This window comes from Alligator mississippiensis, chromosome 11 (assembly GCF_030867095.1).
Source record: "Alligator mississippiensis isolate rAllMis1 chromosome 11, rAllMis1, whole genome shotgun sequence".
NCBI lineage: Eukaryota > Metazoa > Chordata > Crocodylia > Alligatoridae > Alligator > Alligator mississippiensis.
The window spans coordinates 62,425,266-62,441,818 of record NC_081834.1 but is presented as its reverse complement, the minus strand read 5'-3'; the positions used below and the strand labels follow the sequence as shown (position 1 = coordinate 62,441,818).

General features: G+C 54.7%; 2 protein-coding genes across 3 annotated transcripts; both read left to right on the top strand.

Annotated features, from left to right (window-relative positions):
* Positions 1 to 3,773: 3,773 nt before the first annotated feature.
* LOC102575374 (zinc finger protein ZFP2) lies at positions 3,774 to 10,817 on the top strand. Its single transcript, XM_019483606.2, has 5 exons — positions 3,774 to 4,144; positions 4,330 to 4,502; positions 4,951 to 5,077; positions 7,134 to 7,250; positions 8,326 to 10,817. The coding sequence occupies exons 1-5, from the start codon at positions 3,976 to 3,978 to the stop codon at positions 10,017 to 10,019; spliced, it is 2,280 nt and encodes a 759-aa protein (XP_019339151.2). The 5' UTR covers positions 3,774 to 3,975; the 3' UTR covers positions 10,020 to 10,817.
* LOC132244194 (zinc finger protein GFI1 homolog pag-3-like) lies at positions 10,192 to 16,092 on the top strand. Of its 2 annotated transcripts, none has more exons than XM_059715272.1 (3): positions 10,192 to 10,315; positions 13,985 to 14,123; positions 15,678 to 16,092. In XM_059715272.1, exons 1-3 carry the CDS (start codon positions 10,192 to 10,194, stop codon positions 15,763 to 15,765), a joined length of 351 nt encoding a protein of 116 aa, XP_059571255.1. In that variant the 3' UTR covers positions 15,766 to 16,092. The 2 variants fall into 2 exon arrangements, with proteins under 2 accessions (XP_059571255.1, XP_059571254.1); XM_059715271.1 differs by lacking the exon at positions 10,192 to 10,315 and adding an exon at positions 11,252 to 11,447.
* The last annotated feature ends 461 nt before the right edge of the window (positions 16,093 to 16,553 follow it).

Below are 16,553 nucleotides of genomic sequence, written 5' to 3'. Positions count from 1 at the left end.
GGTGCGACCCTCTAGCCAATTTGCCACCCACCGGACTGTGTAGTCATCCAAGTCACAGCCTCTTAATTTGTTCACCAGTATGGGGTGGGATACCGTATCGAAGGCCTTCCTGAAGTCTAAGTCTATCTACCCCTACTCCTGCGTCCAGGTGTTTTGTAACCTGGTCATAAAAAGAGACTAGATTGGTCAGGCATGATCTACCTGCTACGAACCTGTGCTGGTTTCCCTTCAGCATCATTTTTTCTGCTGGGCTCTCACATACATGAGCCTTAATAATCTTTTCAGAGACTTTCCCAAGGATGGAGTTGAGACTGACTGGCCTATAGTTGTCTGGATCCTCCTTCCTCCCCTTCTTGAAAATGGGGACCATATTGGCCCTTTTCCAGGCCTCCAGGACCTGGCCCGTGCGCCATGAATGCTCAAATATTCTTGCCAGCGGCTCTGCAATGATGTCGGCCAGCGCCTTCAGCACCCTCAGATGGAGTTCATCCGGGCCTGCCAACTTAAATGCATCCAGTCCTTCCAAGTGACTCTGCACTATCTCAGGGTCAATGCTTGGTAGTCTGGCGCCTTGCTGCTGTCTCTCTACAACCCCATTGTGAGACTTGTCTTGCCCCTCGCTTAGGAACACTGAGGCAAAGAACTCATTGAGGAGTTCAGCCTTGTCCCCCGTCTGTCACCGATTGCTTTTGCCCGTTCAGTAGTGGTCCTATACCGCCCTGGGCCTTCCTTTTACTCCCTATATATCTGAAAAACAATTTTTTGTTATCCTTAACTTGGGATGCCATCCTCAGCTCCACGGTAGCTTTGGCCTTTCTAACTGCCTCCCTACAACTGCGAGCTGAGGAGGTATACTCCTCTTTAGTAATTCCTCCCTGTTTCCACTGCTTATATGCCCCCCTTTTTGCCCTTAGGCTGCTCTGGATTTCTCTGGTCAGCCAAGGAAGCCTCTTGGCCCCTTTCCCCCTTATTGGAATCATTTCCCTTTGTGCCCAAAGGATTGTTTCCTTAAGGCACAGCCACCCTTCCTGGGCTCCCATCTCGCCAAATCTTACCCTGCAGTGTGTCCTTGACTAAATGCCTGAGCTTGCCGGTCAGCCTTCCTAAAGTATAGCACTTCCACCCTACTAGCTACCTTACCCACTCGACACCTTACGGTGAATTCTATTATTAGGTGATCACTGTCCCCCAAATGGCTACCGATCTGTAGGTCCCCTACCATGTCATCCCCCGTTGCCAATACCAGGTCCAGTAAGGCCTTCCCCCTAGTGGGACCGTGTACCTCCTGTGTCAGGTGGAGGTCCTGTACACAGGATAGGAACCTGCGTGAATGGTGGGACTTTGCTGTCTGCGTCTCCCAGATGTCTGGGTAGTTTAGGTCCCCCATGACTACCGCCTCCTTAGTCTTTATGGCCTCCGAGAGCTGCCTCAGGAGCCCCAAATCTAGCTCTTCCCCTTGGTGTGGGGGTCTGTAGCAGACCCCTACCACCAAATCCCTTTCCCCTTGACCTCCGTGTATCCTAACCCACAATCCTTCTACTTTCTCCTCCTCCGATTCCGTTTTGATAAGGGTCGATGTATATTGCTCATTGACATAGAGCGCAACCCCCCACTCTCTAGGTAGCCTGTTCCAGTGCTTCACCACCCTCTTAGGGAAGAGTTTTTCCTTGTATCTAGCCTCAACTCCCCTTGCTGCAACTCGAGCCCCTTGCTCCTTGCTCTGTCATCTGTCAGCACGGAGAACAGCCCAGCTCCACCCTCTTTACAACCGCCCTGCAGGAAGCTGAAGGCTTCTATCAAATTCCCTCGGTCTCTCTTCTGCAGACTAAATAAGTCCAGCTCTCTCAGCCTCTCCTCACAAGTCATGGGACTCAGCCCCCGAACTATTTCTGCTGTCTTTCACTGGACTCTTTCCAACTCGTCCACATCCTTTTGTAGTGGGGGGCCACAACTGGACACAGGACTCCAGATGTGGCCTCCCCAGTGCTGAACGGAGGGGAAGGATCGCTGCCCTCGACCTGCGGGCACCGCTCCTCCCAGCGCAGCCCAGGATGCTGTTAGCCGCCCAGACAACAAGGACACACTTTATGCGGTTCCCTGAATGTATATATTTGTCTGGATTTCCCTCAAAATACATATACTATGCAAACTAGCCTGGGCTGTGTGTGTGTGTGTGTGTGTGCGTGTGTGTGTGTGGGGGGGTGGGAAAAAACAAACCCGAGTGGCACGAAGCCAGACAAGAACAATGGAGGGGTTAAAAAAAATTAAAGAGATCTTTGGGGCACTTTGGGGTTGTTTTACTGGTTTTCATGGTGTCTTTTTTGTTGTGAGAACAGGGGAGGGGACAGTCGGTCCCCAGTCTGTCCTGCACCCGGTCCGGTCCGGCTCGGCTCGGGGCCCACTGGCCGAGCAGCAGCTCCGCGGCAAAGGCCGTGGGGGGACAGCGGAGAAGAAGTGAACAGGAGCGGACAGCGCGTCCGTCTCCCAGCGCCGGCCACGGAGGGAGCCACGGGCCGAGCTGCAACCCCGGCCCAGGTGGGCAGGGCCGGGCCGGGCCGGGCCGGGCAGGGCCAGCGGCCCAGTCGCCAGCGCGGTCAGGGCGGGGAGCGGGGCGGGGCGGGTCAGACGCGGGGGGGAGGGGGTGTCCCCGGAGTCCCGAGGGGCCGGGCACAAAATTGCGGGCCAGGCCGTGTGTCCCGGACATCGGGGGGGGGCAGGGGGGGCCTTCATGTGCGCCGGCCCTGGCTCCCACGCGTGTGCGCGGCCTGGGCGCGCGGGTCCGCCCCGCCCTCCGCGGCCGCCCGCGACCCGCAGCGCCCCTCGGCCCCGGGCACAGCCGGGCTGGCGCACCCGCACCCGCACCCCGGGGCTTTGCTGCGCCCCTCGCGGGAAACCGACGGCCCCGCCTCGAGCAGGGCGGCGGCGCAGGCGCAGAGCGCCGTAGCTGGACCGCGTCGTCACGCACCGCGCTAACCCCCGCGCGCTTGCGACATTTAAGGAGAGACTCTTCCCCCCCCCCCCCCCCCCCGCTCTGCGCTACCGGCACGGCCCCCCCCCCCCCCCCCGCCGACCCGCTGGGCAGCGTCCCCGCAGCACGTCCCGGCCTCGGCCCCGCCCCGCCCCGCCCCGCCGGGCGTCACGTGGCCAACCTGCTCCCGGGGGCGCGGCAGGCGAGCAGCTAGTGCGCAGGCGCGGCCCGGGGGCGGGGATCCCTCAGCTGGGACCAGGGGGCGGGGCCGGGGCCGGGGGCTCCTGGGGCAGCCCCGGTGCCGCCTGTGCGGGTGGGGTTTGCGGGCTGTCAGGGGAGTCGGGGCGGGGGGCGGTGTTCGTGCCCCGGTCCGAGCCGCGCCGCCTCCTCTCCTGCAGCCCGCGGGGCCGGGCGCTGCCGGCGGCGCCGTGCGCGGAGCGGAGCGGAGCGGGGCCCGGCGGGGCTGCGGCCTCTCCCGGCGGAGGACACGCGGCGGCGCCGGAGCCCCGCGCACCCTCGGGCTTCCCTGCGGCCGCGAGCAGCCCCGGGGCGATGGCGGAGCAGGGCCCGGGCCGTGTGCCGGCAGGGCGAGTGTCTGGCGCGGCCCAGGCCGGGGTCGGGGGAGCCTCAGCCCTGCGGGAAGCGGCGCAGGGGCGCGAGGAGGAGCCGGTGCCGCGCCGGGAGAGGCGGGGGCAGGAGGTGAGGCAGCCCGCGCCCCCGCCCCGCACACCCAGCGCTGCCACCCGCACCAGCTCCCCGCGCCGGCGCCTGGAGCCGGCACTTCAGGGGCTGCGCTACCCGGAGGCCGACGTTGGGGCAGGCAGAGGCCAAGAAAATCCACCTCCAACCATTTCACCTTGATCGTGGATGCTGTTGACCCTGCCTCTGTGTGCCTGGGGCATGTTTCCTGCCTCCCCGTCTCTCCCAGCCCTAGCCATCCCGTGACACGCTCCTCTTGTCCCCAGGTCACGGTGAATGTGAAAGTCAAGGAGGTGGCCTCACATGAGATGCAGCCCTGTGGGGCGCTGCAGCAGCCCGGCGATCCCTGGCCAGAGCAGGCGCGGGCCCAAACTGCAGAAGTGCCTCTGGAGGAGGCAGCACAGCGGGACAACGCAAGGTCTCAGGACCAGCCACCTCGTAGCCTCAGAGAAGAGCCGATGCCAGGCCCAGAGTCAGGTGAGGGGCCAGGTGCAGGCCAGGGCACAGGTCTGAGTGCCACAGCAGTTGTTCTCCATTTCCCTGCACTCCCACACACCACAGGCTCCAGCTGCCACAGTCACAGGCCAGTACAGGACAACAGCAGGGCTGTCCCCTGCCAGCAGCACCAGGCCTCACCTGTGCATTGTTTTTCCCACCCACAGCTGCAGGAACCATGAGCAAAGCTCATCAGCAGCCTCCTGAAGAAGGGGATGCAAACCTGGAGCTGCCGAGGACTTCCTCAGGGAGGCTGGGGGAGACGGGCTTCCTGAGTCCTGAGCCGAGCAAACTGCAGCAGGGGCAGGGGAAGCTGGCAAAGCAGGTGGAGACCACGGAGGTGAGCAGGGCACCAGCTCCTGGGGGGGGGGTGGGAGTGCCACTGGGGCAATACTTGGGAGGAGACAGGGGTGCAGTTGAGAGTTTGGGGAGCGGAGAGAGCTAAGGAGAGACAAGTCTGGTGACATGGGCTGCAGCCACACCCAGGTGGCGTTAGCCAGAGCTTGCCCCCAGTGTCGCTAGCCAGGGTTGCTGGCACGGGAACATCTGGCTCTAAAGGTGCTGCCATCGGGGCCAAGCACATAGAACATGATGGGCTTGGCTAGGGCAGACGTGGACCCCTACATCCACGGCTGCACCCACATTCCCTGTCAGTGCAGAAGGGGGCATTTTGCACCCCTGGGTGTCGTGGCCCAGCCTGCAGAGAGGTGTCGCGCAGAGGGATTCTGGAGAGCGCGGCAGGGGCTGGAAGAAGCTGGCCTGGGTGACACAGATGCTTGTGGCTGCAGCTCCAGGAGGCCTTTGAGGACGTGGCTGTGTATTTCACACGGGAGGAGTGGGAGCTGCTGGAAGACGCACAGAAGGGCCTTTACCGGGACCAGATGCTGAGGAACTGGCGAGCCCTCGTTTCCCTGGGTAAAGCTTTTTCCGGCTTCTCCCCGCAACCGTGTCAGCGCTGACACTTATTGTCTTCTCCCTGCTTCTCAGCACTCCTGTCCTCATGAACTTTTCCCCGGGGGTTGAAATCCATGTCCTCCCCACAGCTCCATGTATGATCATGCTTCTCTCATGTTTAACACCAACATTTCCTGCTTCATTTGATCTGACTGCCTTCACTTGAGTCGTTTCCATTCTTGTAACCTCTGGTGCTTCCAGCCATGTCTTGGTGAGGGCAGGGGCAATGCGTAGGGGGTGCACGCAGGTGCATGTGCACCCCCCGAGCGTGGCAGTGCACCCGCTACAAAAAGGCATTGCCGACACTCGGCAGCGCTCGCAGGTATTTACTGCTCGCCACCTCACCGGCAGCACTGCTGGCGGCATCTGCAGGCAGTCCATGATAGCTGCTGGCTGCTGCCGCCAGTGCTGGCGGCGCCTGCGGGTGGTCACTGATTGCTGGTCAGCGCTTATCAACTCAGTCTCCCCGCCACTGCCACCTGCTCCCACTGCTGTCACGCCTCCCCAGCCACCAGGTTGTACACGCCGTTCACTGGTGAGGGTATCTCCTTTTCCCTTCTCAGCGTGGTCATATCATTCCCAATTGATTGGGCAGAAAAATTCACTGCCAGCTGTTCCTCAGGAAGTGGGTCTGATTTCTTCTCTGTTCCACCTAGCATGTTGTGTCCCACACGTCTAATTCTCTGGTTGTGTTCAGTCAGTGCTGTCTAAAGCCCCTTTCTTCTTTGGTTATGACCCAGCAGAGGGTAATGGAAGACTTATCAGCCCCTGCTGCTACCAGCCCTGGGATTAGCATTTCCTTGACTTCATCTCTAGCAACCTGTGCACGTGTGACAGGATCTGGGAACTTCTTCTCCAGATCCCTGGAAGCTGCTTGTTCCTTCCTACAGTCTTGATAAGTACAGGCTCTGGCTTGACTGTGTTTACTTGGAGACCTGTTGCCAGGCTTGCTCTGACACTGACAGAAGTTGCTGTCCCCTCCTCCCATCATCCCTCTGCATGTTAGATGCCATCACAGCGATAAAATAGGTGGGCTTGGTGCAGGACTGGTGAAAATTGGTTGTCGTTTCCAGAGGGTCTCTGATACAGGGGTTGTTCTGGCTTGTGGGCATGGTTGGGGGACTTACCTTATACCAGGTCAGTTTACTTTTCTAGTGCTTTTTTCTTCCGGCTCCCCTGAAGGACTTCCTTTGGGAAGAGCTTTAAGACTTTTTGTTGCTCAGCGAAGACCATGTCAACCATCCCTACGCTATGGACCTTTATGTGCTGCAAAAGGTGTCTTTTTCTGCCTTCTCTTGTCCATATCCAGGACTCCCAGGACCTTTGTTTCAAACCCTGCAGGATTTCCATGCGAGTGTGCTCATCTCTCCTTCTGGCATGGTCCTCCGACTGGATGGGATGATTGGGAGCTTGTGTGCTCGTCTCCCTTTCTGGGATTATCCTCCCATTGGATGGGTTGATTGCATTTGTTGCCACTGCAGTTCTTATAAAATCCTCCCTTCCTCTGCCCTGGTGGGGAATGATCCCATCTTGCAGAAAAAAGTGTCATGATCAGCCATATTGTCCTGGATTCTGTTTGCTGCTGCCAGGCCTTGCTTTAAAAGTTCCCAGAGAAAAAACTCATTTCCATTCTTTTACCTGGAATGACACTGATAAGACATGTTATCCAGCCACCAGTGTGTCCAGCATCTATTCATTCTGGTGTCTTTTAAATAGTGAAAGCTTCATCTTTCTCCCCTTGAGCACATCACTGCATCTACACCCCCTGTCTGGGAGTTCTGTCAGTCTCACATCTGTTTTATACCTCAGAGTGGTGGGTACTTTGTTTCCTATGACCATCCCCCAGCCCCTGAGTGACAAAGGCCATCATCTCTTGCATCTTAAATGTCCACCCTCCCTTGTCCTTCAAGGCCTCAGTAGAATCCTTGAGTTCATTGGATCCATTCCCCAAATCCCAGTTGGTTATTTGGGATCCAGTACCCAGTCATGAATGCTTTTTAACCACTGCCCTGAACAGGATATCGTGGTCCCACCCCTGACTTAATCTGCTGCATTGTGCAAGGACAGAAGGAGCTCTGGGTCCGTGATGATGAGGACCGTGGGGACATCTCAAAGTTGGAGGACCTGCTGCCAGGTGAGTTGTGGCTGTCCCTTCCCCCAAGTCCCCTCTCAGCAATGCTCCATGCCTACAGTGACGGGGCCTGGAACCCGCAGACCTGCCCGGCGCTGCCCTTCCTGTTTTCTGACCTTGAATAGCTTATGCAGTCATGTGTCCTGGGAGGTGTTGTTCCCACGCACTGAAACTCCAAGGTGTGGAGACGAGCAGCCTTTCCCTTCTCCTCCTCCTAACTACAATTGCTAGGGGACAACCAGGTATACTGTTCGGGTGACATGCAGGCCACCTGGGTCTCAGGAGCAGAGGAAATTCTCATACACCCATTCCAGTCTCCAGACCTTTCCCTGGAGACAGGAAGGAGGCACAGCTTTGTTCCTTCCAGGAAAGAGACCCCCAGCTCTAAATCCTCCCCTCCCAGAGCAGGTTTGGAGGCAGGAGGGACAAACTACATGGGCTTTTTCTACCAAGGAGAAGCAGCTGGTCCAGTGTAAAGCCATTTTCTCCCCACAACCCTGACTGCTGGTGAGCCCCAGAAATTCACTATGAGGCTGTCCATCCTGGTACCAGATGCTGGTCTCAGGGCTGCCAGAGGCCATGGGCAAACAATGGAGAGCAGTCCCACCAATGCACTTTGGCTTCCAGAGCATGTCAACCTAGCCAGGTGGAGGGTTCAGCATCATCTCCCTGTGGACCCGCTAGTGCTGTGGAACAGAGCAACCCTTAGAGAGAATCCTTCTTCCTTTCTGCTGATTCTGCCTCTAGTTTCCTGGGGTCCTTAGGGCAAGAAGTCATCTAGGTCCTATCGTAACATGTCCCACGTGGGTTTCTCACTGCAGGATCTGAGGGGATGCAATGACAGCTGGGCCAGAAACCCTGAGGGTCTGGTTCTCACCTCCACTGAGCAGGGAACATTAACCTGGCACAGAGACGTGCCCCTCCCTCACACCCAGCACTTGTGGTTTGGCAGGAAGACCTTGTTCTCTTCAGAAAACTTAAGTGCCAAGGTGCAGTCATGCTCTAATGCCCATCACAGTAATATTTGGCCTGTGGCAGCAGGGCAGGGAATAAGCTGGAGTTTCTCTTTCCCATGCAGGAGGTGCCTGGCTGGTGAGCAGAGTTGAGAAGCAGAGTCTGGAAGAAGGCCCTGCAAACCTGGAGCCACCCTGGTCTTTCCCCGGGGGTTTGGCTGAGATAGAGTCCGTGAGACCTGAGGAAGACCAATGGCTCCAGAGCCAGGGGAGACCCCAAAAACTGAGGGAGAAAGTAGCAGTGAAGCAGGAGCCAACTTCCCTTGGACGTGAGTGTGGAGAAAGGACAGAAGCCAGAGAGAGCCCTGGGCCCAGGGAAGGATTTGTGGAGCTGAAGAGCCATAAGGCAAAGTTCCACCGGAAAGAGACCCTGCGTCCGAACCAAGCCAGTGGGGAGGGACTGAGAGGGAAGCAGGAGGTGGCTACCAAGCCCAGGAACAAAGCCCACCCCTCCCCGGAGTGCCAGAAAATATTTCAGTGCCCCTCACACCAGGCTCTGTCACATGGGTGCCCTGAGTGTGGGAAGAATTTCACCCACTCCTCCCACCTTGCTGTGCACCAGCGCATCCATAAAGTGAAGAGACCACATCAGTGCTCTGTGTGTGGGAAGAGATTCACCCACTCCTCCCATCTGGCACGACACCAGCACATCCATACCGGGGAGAAGCCATATCAGTGCTCTCTGTGTAGGAAGTGCTTCACCAGCTCATCCTACCTGGATCAGCACCAACGCATCCACACGGGGGAGAAGCCATATCAGTGCTCCGTATGTGGGAAGAGCTTCAAACATTCCTCCAATCTGGCACAACACCAACGTATCCACACAGGGGAGAAGCCACATCAGTGCTCTCAGTGTGGGAAGAGCTTCACCCGGACCTCTCACCTGGCCCAGCACCAACGCATCCACACTGGGGAGAAGCCATATCAGTGCTCTCATTGTGGAAAGAGCTTCACCAGTTCATCCGACCTGGCCCATCACCAACTCATCCACACAGGGGAGAAGCCACATCAATGCTCTGAATGTGGGAAGAGCTTCAGCCGTTCCTTTGACCTCGTCATTCACCAGCGTATCCACACAGGTGATAAGCCACATAAGTGTGCTGTGTGTGGGAAGAGCTTTGCTTATTCTTCCACTCTGGCACAACACCAACGTATCCACACAGGGGAGAAGCCACATCAATGCTCTGTGTGTGGAAAGAGCTTCACCCGGACCTCCCACCTGGCCCAGCACCAATGCATCCACAATGGGGAGAACCCATATCAGTGCTCTCAGTGTGGAAAGAGCTTCACCAGTTTAACTGACCTGGCCCATCACCAGCGCATCCACACACGGGAGAAGCCACATCAGTGCTCTCAGTGTGGGAAGAGCTTCACCCGGCCCTCCCACCTGGCCCAGCACCAACGCATCCACACTGGGGAGAAGCCATATCAGTGCTCTCAGTGTGGAAAGAGCTTCACTAGTTCATCTGACCTGGCCCATCATCAACACATCCACACAGGGGAGAAGCCACATCAGTGTTCCGTGTGTGGGAAGAACTTCAGCCGTTCCTATAACCTGATCATTCACCAGCGTATCCACACAGGTGATAAGCCATATCAGTGTGCTGTGTGTGGGAAGAGCTTTGCTTACTCCTCTAGTCTGGCACAACACCAACGTATCCACACAGGGGAGAAGCCACATCAGTGCTCTCTGTGTAGGAAGAGCTTCACCCAGATCTCCCACCTGGCCCAGCACCAACGCATCCACATTGGGGAGTAGCCATCACCAGTGCATCCCCACAGATTAGAAGCCACATCAGTGCTCTGTGTGTGGAAAGAGCTTTACCAGTTCGTCCTACCTGGCCCAGTACCAGTGTATCCACAGACAGGAGAAGTGGTGGTAGTGTGGAAAGAGCTTCTCTGAATCCTTCAGCCTAGCCACACATCAGTGTATGCACACACAGGAGAAGCTACATCAGTACTCTGTGTGTGGGAAGAGCTTCACCCAATCCTACAGCCTGACAACACATGAACATTTTCACACTGGTGAGAAGCCATATCAGCGCCGTGAGTACGGTAAGATCTTCACCCATCCTTCAGCCTGGCCACGCACCAGCCTATGTACACGGGAGTAACCACATCAGTGCCCTTAGTGTGGGAAGACCGTCACTATTTCGTCCCACGTGGCCCAACATCCACAGAGGGGAGAAGCCATATTAGTGCTCTGTGTGTGGAAAGAGCTTCACCTAGTCTTTCCAACTGGACCGGCACCAATGCATCTGTGAAAAAATCCCGCTGTGTCTGTCTCCCTGGACTGGGACATTCCAGCTCCACCTCTGTTTTTAAGCACTGGGTGTTTAGATCAACCTGGTCACCTAGGCAACCAGGCTGTAAAAATTCCTGCAGGGAGGGGAGTTTCCTCTCTGTTTCTTCCTGTGGCAGTCATTTTGGGACTCAGACAAGCATAGGCCACCTCAGAGAGACTCTTTGGCTGATTTTACAGTGAGTAGATTTGAAACTTAGCCAGTAGATTAAAACTAAGTCAATAAGCCATGTGTTAAAAAGGCCTCCCCAAGTCCATTTTTGAAAGACTCAATTTATTCTATTTTGCTCAAGGCATTTTCTTTTGAAATGTCTTTGTTCCATATCCCTCCCCCATTCTGTCCCTCTCTGGAAGGGGGATGGCCGGATGTAGGCTCCCCAGGGGAGACTCCCAAAGCGTGATTTTGGACCTGGCACAGTGATGTGGGTGGGTCTGTGTAGTAATACCCCCTACTGTGCACACCATAGCATCCACACAGGGGAGAGTGCACTGTGGGTCAGGGATGCCTGGGTGAGGGAGATTCCTTACCCTCCATTGAAGCTGACCTCGTGAAGGAACATGTTGACAGGCTGGATACCTTCAAGTCAGCTGGCCCTGATGGTTTACACCCCAGGGTGCTCAAGGAGCTGGCGAGCATCATAGCCCAGCCCCTGGCACGGATCTTCGAGAGCTCCTGGCGCTCTGGTGAAATGCCTGAAGACTGGAAGAAGGCCAATGTGGTGCCTATCTTCAAGAAAGGGAGGAAAGTGGATCTGGCAAACTACAGGCCCATCAGCCTGACCTCTATCCTGGGGAAGGTCTTAGAAAAAATCATCAAGGAGGCCATTCTTAATGGACTGGCAGATGGTAACACCCTGAGGGATAGCCAGCATGGGTCTGTTGTGGGTAGGTCTTGCTTGACCAATTTCATTTCCTTTTACAACCAGGTGACCTATCAGCTGGACAAGGGGGAGGAGATTGATGTCATATATCTTGACTTTAAAAAAGCCTTTGATCTGGTACCCCATGATCACCTCTTGGCAAAATAGGCTAACTGCGGCCTCGACCTCGCCACAATCCGCTTGCTGGGGAATTGGCTCCACGGCAGGACCCAGGGGGTGGTGGTTGACGTAAGTCAGTCATCGTGGTGACCAGTGGCTGGAGTCCCTCAAGACTCTGTCCTAGGGCCTATACTTTTTAACATCATCAAAGATGTAGAATTTGGTGTCAGAAGCGGACTGGCCAAGTTTGCCGATGACACCAAACTGTGGGGTAAAGCATCCACCCCTGAGGACAGGAGGGTGATCCAGGCAGACCTTGACAGGCTCAGGAAATGGGCGGACGAGAACCTGATGGTGTTCAACACCAAAAAATGCAAGGTTCTCCACCTTGGGAGGAAAAACTTGCAGCATGCTTATAGGCTCGGCAGTGCTATGCTGGCTAGCACTACAGACGAAAGGGACTTGGGGGTCATCATTGACGACAAGATGAACATGAGCCTGCAATGCGATGCTGCAGCTAGTAAAGTGAGCAAAATGTTGGCTTGCATCCATAGATGCTTCTCAAGCAAATCCTGGGACGTCATCCTTCCATTGTACTCGGCCTTGGAGTACTGTGTTCAGTTTTGGGCTCTACAATTCAAAAAGGATGTGGAGAAGCTTGAGAGAGTCCAGAGAAGAGCCACACACATGATCAGAGATCAGGAAAACAGACCTTATGGTGAGAGGCTGAGAGCTATGGGGCTCTTCAGCCTGGAAAAGCGCAGGCTTAGGGGTGATCTGGTGGCCACATGTAAGTTTATCAGGGTGCTCGCCAGGATCTGGGGGAACGTCTGTTCACCAGAGTGTCCCAAGGGATGACAAGTTTGAACAGTCACAAACTCTTGTGCAACTGATTCAGGCTGGACGTGAGGAAGAACTTCTTTACTGTTTGAGACCCCAAGGTTTGGAATAGCCTGCTGCTGGAGGTGGTTCAAGCACATTTGGATGTCTATCTTGCTGGGATCCTATGATCCCTGCTGACTTCCTGTCCCCGGGGCAGAGGGCTGGACTCGATTATCCTTCGGGGTCCCTTCCAGCCTGAATGTCTATGAAATCTATGAAACGTCAGTGCTCTATGTATGGAAAGTGCTTCACCCATTCCTCCAATCTTGTGCTACGCCAGCACATCTCTAAGGGGGAAACACTGTATTAGTGTCCTGTATGTGGGAAGAACAATCCTCCAGCCTGGCCGCTCACCAGTACATCCACACAGGGGAGAAAGCACATCAGTGCTTGGAGTTTGGGAAAGAGATTTAGCCAATCTTCCAGGCTAACCAGACACCTATGCATCCACACGGGAGATTCAGCATCAGTCTTCTGTGTGTGGGGATAGCTTCCAAGACTCCTCCCGCCTGGCCAAACACCAGTGTATCTGGACCCGGGAGGATCCATAATTCTGCCAGAAGTGGAGGGAAGGCTTGTAGATGCCTACTTGATCAGCTCCCACCAGGGGCTGCATTCAGGGAAGCAGCCTCCTGCTGCTGAAGTGTAGAAATATTTCATGCAGCCTTTGGGCCTTGTCGGGCATTGCAGAACCCAAAGGATCCAGTGGCTGGCCCCCAAGGTTTGATTTGGGGAGGGATAATAGGAAACACCTGAGGCAGAGGCCAGCTCAGATACTGGGAGAACCTGCAAGGGGGTGATTTTCATATTGGTCTTGGAGCCTGTGCCTTTCCCATTGTTCTCCAAATGTAGCTGGTCCCCACCAGGGAGAAGAAGCACCTTCCCAATAGGGTGACCTCCCCAAGGCAGCTGGCTCCAAATATCCCCAGGGCCTGCCTTTGGCTGTCTCCTGTGCCCATCGAGTCTGAGCCCAGTCTGTCAGGTTTTGCTTCTCAGCCTCTCTCCAGTACTCTGTACCCCTGGGTACCTGTTGCTTCCCTTCTCTCCTGCCCTTTACAGCCCTCTGTTATGCAGTCTCTGATCAGAAAGCTCCAGCACTGAACATGGTATCCCTGTGGCTGGGCTTTGTGCCCTCTCTAGAGCTGTGAGTCAGGAACCAACCAAGACCCAGAACCCTTTCACAGGCAGATCTCCCTGTCAGTTCCCATCCCCTTCCCTTTGCCAAGGATTCACTGTGATCCAGGGGCTGTTGCAAACCCTCGGGCACAGGAGTCAGTAACACTTGAGGCCTTCCATGTATTGCTGTGCAGCAAGTACCCTGCCCTTTGGAAGAAGCCTGCGGCCAGGGGAGAGTAGAGTGCCTTTTCTGGGGGAAAAGGGGGAAGGAGGTGCAACCTGTGGCAGGTCCTGCCTCTCTTGTGGAAGGGTGGGAAGAGTATGAGGACATCCTTTGGTTGAAACACAGCATGTCACTTGGGGAATGTTCCCTGATCACTTGTATCCCAATACACAGTGGCTCTTGTGGAAGAGCTTGCTTTGACTTCTTTTGTACTTGTCCAGATAAAATGCAAGATGCCAGACACATCCTAGTTGTAACACCCTGGGATCCTACTCCAGCTTTGTCAGCGCCACACCTTCAAACATCCTTGTGTGGGAGCAGAGAGACGGGTCCCTCTGGGGCACCAGGACCAGAGGCAAGGTAGAAACACATGGGTGCAAGTACACACTAGACCAGAGGTGGGAAAATGCAGCCTGGGGGCCGGATGCAGCCCGCCAGGCCATTCTGTCCAGCCCACGGGGCCCCTAAAAAATTTAGAAAATTAACATTTATCTGCCCTGGGCTGCCTGCCACGCGGCCCTCGATGGCTTGCCAAAACTCAGTAAGTGGCCCTCTGCCCAAATTAATTGCCCACCCCTGCACTAGACTCATGTGCCCCTTTCTCCTTTTGGTCCAGGGAAGCTTGCTGCCTCTCTTGTCCAAGGCCAAATGCCCTCCAGGTTCTGTATGGACCTTGGCATTACCCTGAAGCTGGGTTTGCAGGGCTGGATCCCCTATTAGCCCAACCCATATTAAAGAAATGGGGGTGTTTATCAATCCATGACTCAAAAAAGCAACTCAAAAAAAAAAAAAAAAAAAAGCAAGCCCAATTCTGCTTATTTTGTACACGTGGCCAGTGTATATTTATTGCATGATTCACTTGTTCATTACGTGACAGTTACTTCACATGTGTGACTGGGCTACATTTATTGTGCAATTCACCTGTTGCATGAAAATTATTTGGCATATATGGCCAAGCAACATTTATTGCACAATTCATCAGTTCATTGCATGACAATTCCTTTGTGTGTGTGGCTGGGGTACATTTATTGCATGAATCACCTGTGCATGAGTCACCTGTTCATTGCATGACAATTACCTTGCATGTGTGGGCAATCTACATTTATTGCACGATTCACCCTTTCATTGCGTGATGATTGCTTTATACATATGGACGGGCTACATTTATTGCGCGATTCACCAGTGAGTTGTAAAATATACGTAGCGGGTAGTGGGTGCCTAGAACTCGCACTCCACTGATTTCAGCGTTTTAGCTCAGTCAGTCATCAGGTCATCCAGGGGTCCATGGAGCCTGCTGCTTCCAAGGTGTTTTGTGGCACCTTAGCTTAACTACAATTAAGCATGACCAAAACTTCGACACATGTCTGTGTGCGCGTGTGTGTATGTCTCTGCTTGCTGGGACCAGGGCTGTGAGCATGTGTCTGTGTGCATGGACGGTCCCTGAGCTGTGAGGTGGGAACAGGTGCTGGGGATTTGGCCCTGTACCCCTGCAGTTAGGGGAGGGTAGGGGGTCTCTTGGTGGGGATTGAGGGGTGCGGCCCAAATGCCTGGGTTCTGTCTGTGCGTGTATTATGGGTTTCTGTCAGAGGGGCATAGTATACAGATGAATGCCTCGATGTCCCGTGTCTTATGGGTCTGCCGTTATGAGCTGGAGCCTCTTTGCCCTGAACAATTAACCAATGATCACAGCCCAGTTCTCACCTGCCACATCTTGATGGAACTTATAACTTGGGAGATGTTGCTCTGTTGAAGGTTAATCATTAGGGCATCCGGCTTGCTCCTACTGGGGCTCCAACCTCCCCTTATACCCCAGCTGAATACCAACCAGTTGTTTATATGCAATTGATAGTTGCTGCCTATGTCAAATTAATTTTCTCCTCCTCAAAATAGTTTCTGTATCCTGTTCTCCTCCAGGTTACCTCCAGCTCACCAGGCCTGTCACAGTTTCTGCAGGAAAGCAATCTGCCTCACTGGAGATAAGGTGAAGCGGCACCTGGAGTGACCAGCATCAAGTAAGTATTTACCTTTTGGGAATTCACAGTTTTATATATTTTTCCCTATATATTTTCTTTCCACCTGCCTGCTTTCTGCTTGGGGTCTCATGCTTTACCTGTCACATTCCCCGGGGTTTTAATTAAAAAAAATCTCACAGTCAATCAGCATAGTCCGTGCCACTACTTATAGTCAGTTAGGTACTTAAGGTCTGATTCCCTTCTTCCTATGCAAGGCAAGACCAGCCTTTTCCCACTGTCTTAGTCCTTTTTTTTTTTTAATTAAATAAACCCAAAGTCCCAAAAGGAAGAAAACAAATAAAGAACTTTCCTCCCTGTCTGGTGCCCTGCGATTAATTCTTTGTTTCCGGGTTCCAGGCTCTCGGGGTGCCCTGCTCTGTCAACCCCTCTGAGGTATCCAAGCTCCTCTGAGCTCCAAGATCGGTATCCGACCTTTGCCCCATTCCCAGGGTGAATCTGCCAAGCTTTAGGGAAAAGTTTTCACACTCTCCTTCTCCCTTTCCTCAGACAAGCGTCCTGCCTGGGTAGATTCCTCCCCAGAAATAGGGAGGTGACTGTGTGGGTCACCAATATGAATAATGCGGTGGCTAGAAAGACATCGTTTCAGTTGCAATGGCGGTCTTGACGTCGCGGTTACTTCTGCCTGCGCCAGTAAGTTTTATGCCACCGGGCGAGTCACTCTGTCAATTCCTTCTGGAAAGGACAGCCCGCATGGCCCTATCAGAGGTGTCTGTCTGAAGAATAAAAGGCTGTTTAAAATAGGTTGCTTTAACACGGC

Bases quoted from the DNA above. Each gene is read 5' to 3' on its own strand.
- LOC102575374 (XM_019483606.2), top strand. From the start codon at position 3,976: ATGCAGCCCTGTGGGGCGCTGCAGCAGCCCGGCGATCCCTGGCCAGAG. The intron at 4,503-4,950 runs GTGAGCAGGGCA...TTGTGGCTGCAG, and splicing joins AGCAGGTGGAGACCACGGAG to CTCCAGGAGGCCTTTGAGGA. The intron at 5,078-7,133 runs GTAAAGCTTTTT...TGCCCTGAACAG, and splicing joins GCGAGCCCTCGTTTCCCTGG to GATATCGTGGTCCCACCCCT.
- LOC132244194 (XM_059715271.1), top strand. From the start codon at position 11,252: ATGCCTGAAGACTGGAAGAAGGCCAATGTGGTGCCTATCTTCAAGAAA. The intron at 11,448-13,984 runs GTAGGTCTTGCT...GTACTTGTCCAG, and splicing joins CCAGCATGGGTCTGTTGTGG to ATAAAATGCAAGATGCCAGA. The intron at 14,124-15,677 runs GTAGAAACACAT...GTTCTCCTCCAG, and splicing joins GCACCAGGACCAGAGGCAAG to GTTACCTCCAGCTCACCAGG.